The 6,660-nt window shown below is 44.1% G+C and overlaps 1 protein-coding gene across 1 annotated transcript; it reads left to right on the forward strand.

Annotated features, from left to right (window-relative positions):
* Nucleotides 1-1,901: 1,901 nt before the first annotated feature.
* On the forward strand, nucleotides 1,902-3,935 carry LOC141021214 (peroxidase 4-like). The gene is made up of 3 exons (XM_073496362.1): nucleotides 1,902-2,379; nucleotides 2,491-2,656; nucleotides 3,391-3,935. The coding sequence occupies exons 1-3, from the start codon at nucleotides 1,972-1,974 to the stop codon at nucleotides 3,780-3,782; spliced, it is 966 nt and encodes a 321-aa protein (XP_073352463.1). The 5' UTR covers nucleotides 1,902-1,971; the 3' UTR covers nucleotides 3,783-3,935.
* Nucleotides 3,936-6,660: the final 2,725 nt, after the last annotated feature.

The following is a 6,660-nucleotide window of genomic DNA, read 5'->3' on the forward strand; positions in this document are numbered from 1 at the left end:
CATTCCCCTTAATACTTTATTTTAAATCTATAAAGCCCACACTTTATCGACAAAAAATCATCTACACAGTTCTGCCGGCCGACTCAATCACTTCATGTAGAGTCATCACAATCCAATGTGTTTCTTATCCCTCCAACAAAAAAGAAATTGTACTCATCCAGAGAAACACTTGTCCCTTGCACCAAGCTCATCCCACTTAGTCAAAGAAGGAATTTGTATGTTCCATCCATAAAAAATAGTAGATCACTGGATGGCCACCCCGACCTACCAATCCCTTGCTCTCTGACCAAAACGGACCCTAGAAATGCTCCTCAGAAACAACAAGCACGTACGTACAACCAAAACAAACGACACACAAGGATCGACAGTCAACAGACAAATTGTTGCAGCGAGCTAACCCAGATGTTGTCGTTGAATTTTCATAATGGCAAGTTTGTGGTCAGAGAAGTGCAGCTGCTGCCGCAGCATTTTGGTAGTACGTTGATGAGAGCAGAGTTTCTGCTGGATGGGCGTTGGAACTCTGTTGCGAAAGCTGGTCTTCGACAGTGGGCCCGTTCTGCTACATATGCACGACTAGTAGTCTGATGATGTACTCCATGGCTTTTCTTGAGGGGGCATGCGCATGTGCAGCATTTTGGTGTGCCAAACCTCCGGCGATTGCGGTGCGGTCGGATCCACAAGTCGTTATTTGCTTCCGGCAATCAGCACTGAATTTCTTTTGACTAGAGTGTGGAGTACTTTGAAAGTTCTAACCCGTAAAGCACCAGAACAGAACAGCAAGCATCTACTAAGAAATAGAGTTAATAAACGGTACAACTGTGAACACGGCACACTCAAATCAAAAGGTTAAGGCTCAAGCTAATTAACTAAGTGGACGTATGATTGGTGCCCAAAGGGTATTACACTCCCCTTTGACTAAACGTAATACTGTTAGGCGCAGGAGTAGTACTAGGAATAAGACTTCTCCTAATTCTTCAGTAAAAAGTGAAGAAGGTAAGAGTAATATGCGGTACTATACGGTCAGGGGATAGATCTTTTTCACATACGGACCTACTCTACGTACAGGGCCATGCTATAGAATTTGCTGATGCACGTATGTATATGCTACCTTGAGGAGAGGAATTCAGGTTGAATTGTCCATGCTTGATATAGATATATAAATGTTTTGACCATGACCACCATGCATGCCTCCAGTTTCTAAGGATGAGCATGGGCCAAATAGTACCGCCGGAGACCCGGTCAGACGTCTGTATGTCCCCGAAACTTGAAAAAACCATTATGAGAAAAATCAGCAGGCAAGATAGTCGGATCATCATCTCGTTCATGATCATGTACCGGTAGGCAGTAGGTAGGCTAACCTTGACATTTGTTGGATACGGAAACAGTGATGCAAAAAATAATTAAGAAAATCATAAGCGTGTTAATGTACTCTTCCTGTGCCAAAGTGTCGCCTTAAAGTCCATGCGAGTGTTACATTAGCACGCTGATGATTTTCTTGATTAAATTTGACCCAGAGAACTATGTAGAGTAGTAAGCTAGCAAACACCGTCCGTAGCACAGGAAAGAAACATGAGGAGACGGAGACATGCTTGCACATGTATGCAAGCATGATTGCCATGACTCTTACTTAACCGTGTCGATGGCACAGTGTCGGCATGCAGCTTTTTCTACCAAAACTGTACATTTTTCACGAGCTACGTTACATATGCATCTGGTGTGAAACGCGTAATTCCAAAGCGCCGCGCCCGTTTGGATCAACGCTCAAAGTCCACCGGAGTTGGTGAAGACGATGGGGGCATGATGATGCAATCTAATAGTATATGATGGCAGACTAGTAGCTAGAATAATCATGGCCACCGGCGTGAGCTTAGCCTTTTCTTCCTATAAATACCGGCCGCCCCGCGTTCCTCCACCACATCCAGCAAACAAGCTCTCTCAAGGCACTATCTAGCTGACTAGAATAGACCGATCATGGCAGCGCGCGCCATTGCTGTCCTCTCGCTCATCCTCGCGCTGGTCGCCATCGCCAGCGGAGGAGCCTCGGCGCAGCTGTCGTCGGGCTTCTACTCCCGCTCCTGCCCGGGCATGCTCAAAGCCGTGCGCTCGGCGCTGCACCCGGCCATCGCCAGGGAGCGCCGCGTGGGCGCCTCCATCGTCCGCCTCTTCTTCCACGACTGCTTCGTCCAGGGCTGCGACGCCTCGCTGCTGCTGGACGACGCGCCGGGCCTGCGCGGCGAGAAGAACGCCACGCCCAACAAGAACTCCGCCAGGGGGTTCGAGGTAATCGACGCCGTCAAGGCGGCCGTCGAGGGGTGTTGTCCCGGCGTCGTCTCGTGCGCCGACATCCTCGCCATCGCCGCCGAGGAGAGCGTTGTCTTCGTAAGTATCCATACATTCATAGTCATGCTTAGGTAGTTAGTACTGTACGTACCCTTCAACAAAGTCTAACACGTACTACTGTGACATCTGACATGCGTTGTGTACGTGTAGCTGGGTGGCCCGAGCTGGGAGGTGAAGATGGGGCGGAGAGACTCGACCACGGCGAGCTTCAACGGCGCCGAGAACAACATCCCGCCGCCGACGTCGGGGCTCGCCAACCTTACGTCCCTCTTCGCCGCGCAGGGGCTCTCCCAGAAAGACATGGTCGCACTCTCAGGTACGTACATATACATGCAAAATAAACCGTACGTACATCGATACATAATCCCAAATCAACCACTGACATCTTCCATCAACCTTCTTCTACGTACTTTATTTTCATATAAATAATTAGGCACTCTCAGGTAGTATAATTTTGTACTTCCTCTGTCCCATATTAATTGTCACTGAAACGGATGTATCTTAACGTATTTTGCTAGACACATCTGTTTGAGCGATAATTAATGCGAGAGGGAGGGAGTAGTTTGCACTCCGAAGCAACATAATTTGTCATAGCCAAGTAATATTTTCCTTTGCTAAAGAAGCAAGTTAAAATTCTGTACTACTTTCTCAGACTGTTAATTCCTCAATGGACTGTTAATTCCTCAATGGAGTCGGTAGCTTTTTAGCCGCAAAACAGCTGGTATCAACCAACGGGACTCATAGCCACATTTTGACTCCTAAGCTGCTCAAAAATTCTACATAAGACAATTTCTCGGGATTAAACAAATATATTACTACTTTACAGGTGATGAGTTACAAAGTTGATCGATGACTAATTACCACTGACCTAACCTTTGGTATGTCCGCTTAATTTGTAAGACTGGACAACGTCAAAAAAATTGTTCCTTGGTCACTTAAACATGTAGTACTAATTAGGAAAGTTGGTCAATGGTTCCTACCGATGGAATGACAAAAAGAGTAGCTGGAAAATAGGTATAACTTGAGCTGACGGTATAACTTGTGTTCCAGGAGCCCACACAATCGGCCTAGCACGCTGCACAAACTTCCGGGACCACATCTACAACGACACAAACATCGACGCCGGCTTCGCCAGGAGCCGCCAGTCAGGCTGCCCTCGTGCTACCGGCTCAGGCGACAACAACCTGGCACCGCTAGACCTGCAAACCCCCACGGTCTTCGAGAACGACTACTACAAAAACCTCGTCCAGAAGAGGGGCCTCCTGCACTCAGACCAGGAGCTCTTCAATGGTGGCGCTGCCGACACGCTGGTCCGGGAGTATGTCGGTAGCCAGAGTGCCTTCTTCAAGGACTTTGTGGAGGGAATGATCAAGATGGGGGACATCACGCCGCTGACGGGGTCGAACGGACAGATTAGGATGAACTGTAGGAGGGTCAACTAAGATTGTTCTCCCCTTTCCGCAGCAACAATCCGATGTTGTTACCATGCTTGATTTGCCCCTTTTCACTTAAACTCGTTTGTTTCCTTTTCTTTTAAGGCTAAAATGTTAAAATATATTACAATACTGCCCTTTTGTGGCATGTTCATGGAAGAATTGAACATGGATGCACAGGCAAAAGAACAAAGAGCAAAGTGAGATATGACAAATCAACAATTTCAATGTATGGAGTGGCAAATACTCAAATTATTAAGTAAAGAGGGGCTAAAGATCAAATCCCATATGCTTGGAACTCAAGTTATGATCAACTCTGATAAAGTCCCCACCACACACTACCGACAAAGAACCCATGGGTTCCCCTCCCTCCGCCCGCCACTTATAAAGATATCACTTGGAAAATAAAAACACTTGGCACAGATCATGTAGAACATGACACCAACGAATAAAGTATGATATGCAGCAGAGTTTAAGCATGATATCGAACAAAGAATAGAGTTTACAAGACATACACGAGATTATAAGTAAAGACGCAAGTCTTGTAACACACACTATACACTTTTTGTCATCCATTGGCATCAAAGACACCAAAATGTGAGAAAAGTTAACTACCCAGTCCATTGAACTATGCACTGGCCGAAGAAGGAGAACTCTCTTCATCTTATGACCTCCAGTAACTTCTCAGTCTTCATGTACATAGGCAGTTGGGAATGTCCATTTAATTATCTTCTATATTTAAATATCTAGCTTCCACTAACCCATTTCTCTTAACATGCAAGCATGTCATCTTAGCAAGCAACATGCATGGGAAAGTGCCCACCTCAAAATACAATCATGCATAGGAGAAAACCCAACTCAACAGGCAAACATGCATTAATTTTTATTTCATTGGGCTATTTATATTTAATAAATATTTTAGAACTATACAATAAGCATTAGAAAATATATTTATTTTTAGTTATAGTTCTCATATTATTACTATAATCATGCATAGGAAAAGGTCCATGTCAACATGCATGGCAATTCCATTCTATTATTCTATTATGCTCTTTATATTTTACAAATATGTTACAACTATACAATAATGAAACACAATAAAATATTACTCCAAATATAATGTTTCATACAATCAAATATCATTGAAATATATTGCAAAATATTTCCACAACAATGTGCGAAGTCATCTAGTTTTAAGAAATAGAAAGGAGCTCAATTGCTAAAAGTGACTAATTCATTCCCAGTCTGTTAAGAAAGTCAGGCATCAATCAAATTGGAACTCAGGTTATGACCAATCTGATACTTTGTACCCGAATATGTGTTTCTCAATGCGGATCCCCAAATCTATAGAAGATTTACTTCGGCAAATTAGACTTGAGAAAAAGCTAATTCGTATAGTAACTAAAAACAGAGAGATTATATCTATCTTCCATGCATATAATATTAGTCATCGACCTAGATCTTCTAGAGCTTAGACTCTAGAGTTGAAGTCAACTTTATTTCTCCCAACTAACTGCCAGTTTGTCTTATTAATTGTCTCCTTTGACACAGCCATGCCCCACATGCTACTAGCAAGCTACGTGTACAATCAAGTAAATAAAACAGATTTATGCATTTTCACAACCGATAAGTCACAAATTCTCCCCACATGCATTTAGTTTATACACAGTGTTTGTGGACATGATTTTTTTCAAGCACAAATAGTATGTGTACATGCAGCTCCGGAGCAACAGAGAAAGTGTTAGGTGGACAAGAACACAATACAAAATATTACCCTCAATCGTCAAGTCTTATGAGTTTAATGAGGGTTCTGGAAGTGCTAAAATACCATGAACATGGTCTTCTAATGAGTGGTGACAAAAAAAGAGTAGTAATATGAAGGAAATCTGAACCTTGGGCATGGCTTAGCCCCTGCCCCCCCCAGTGCCCCTGTCCCTGGTGGAGAGAATGAGAGAGACAATGAGAGATGGAACTTACGAGTAATATAATCTAAAGAGTCGAGACACGCAACCTACTCTGTGAGTTAGTTTGTTCGTTTGACTCAAGATGATAGTGGACGAACAGTCAACAATCGATTCTAACGTTATGATGTTCAAGTTGGTTTTTTTATTTTTAGGGTGTATTTGGTTGGAGGAATACCATGGATGGTTTGGGGTTATCCTTGTTTTTTTGGCTCATCGGGTTGTTTGGTGAACACTTGTCACACATAGACTCAACAGTACTATTCAAAAAAGGAAAAGAGATTTTTTTAAATGCATGTCACTTCATTAAGAGAGAAAGATAATTTGATTACAAGAGGGTTGCAATAGAGTTCTGAAGCCCCTAACGGCACAAAACCGCATCCACATATACGAAATGAACATGTTGACTACTCCCTATCACCCAGAGTTCTAAGGAAAAAGAAGAAGATAGAAGGTCGGTCTGTGTAAAAGTTGCCCCTGCCTCGTCCACACAGCCAACACGGGACACGGTCATGTTCCAAGTTTTATGGTCCTCCCCGTTTGACCTTCCTCTCCTCGCCACTACCAGATGCTGCCGTCGGGCAAAGCCTGAGCAACCCATGGTGGTGGTTGTCCTGTAGGTGGTAACATGACGACCATCAATCCTCAGCGGCGACTCGAAGAGAATAGTAGTAGCGATAAGAATAGCACCGGCATGGCAACGATCCGGGAGCAACATCAATGCTCGGCATCGGTCCTACAAATCGCACATTAGTGGCAAGAAGCGCAGCGGCATGGCAGCGATTCGGAATCACTGGTAGCGGTGCATTGCACTTAGTTTTGGTTGTATGTATGGCGCGTCAGCAACATCACGACACCTTTTGTTTTGTGCTCATGGAGTAGTTGTGGCTAAGCGGGTCCCAGAGGCAATACACAGTCATGGCTTA

This window comes from Aegilops tauschii, chromosome 4 (genome assembly GCF_002575655.3).
Source record: "Aegilops tauschii subsp. strangulata cultivar AL8/78 chromosome 4, Aet v6.0, whole genome shotgun sequence".
Lineage (NCBI taxonomy): Eukaryota > Viridiplantae > Streptophyta > Magnoliopsida > Poales > Poaceae > Aegilops > Aegilops tauschii.

Coding starts and splice junctions, on each gene's coding strand:
- LOC141021214 (XM_073496362.1), top strand. CDS start 1,972: ATGGCAGCGCGCGCCATTGCTGTCCTCTCGCTCATCCTCGCGCTGGTC. Junction 2,380..2,490: donor CCGAGGAGAGCGTTGTCTTC/GTAAGTATCCAT, acceptor GTGTACGTGTAG/CTGGGTGGCCCGAGCTGGGA. Junction 2,657..3,390: donor AGACATGGTCGCACTCTCAG/GTACGTACATAT, acceptor CTTGTGTTCCAG/GAGCCCACACAATCGGCCTA.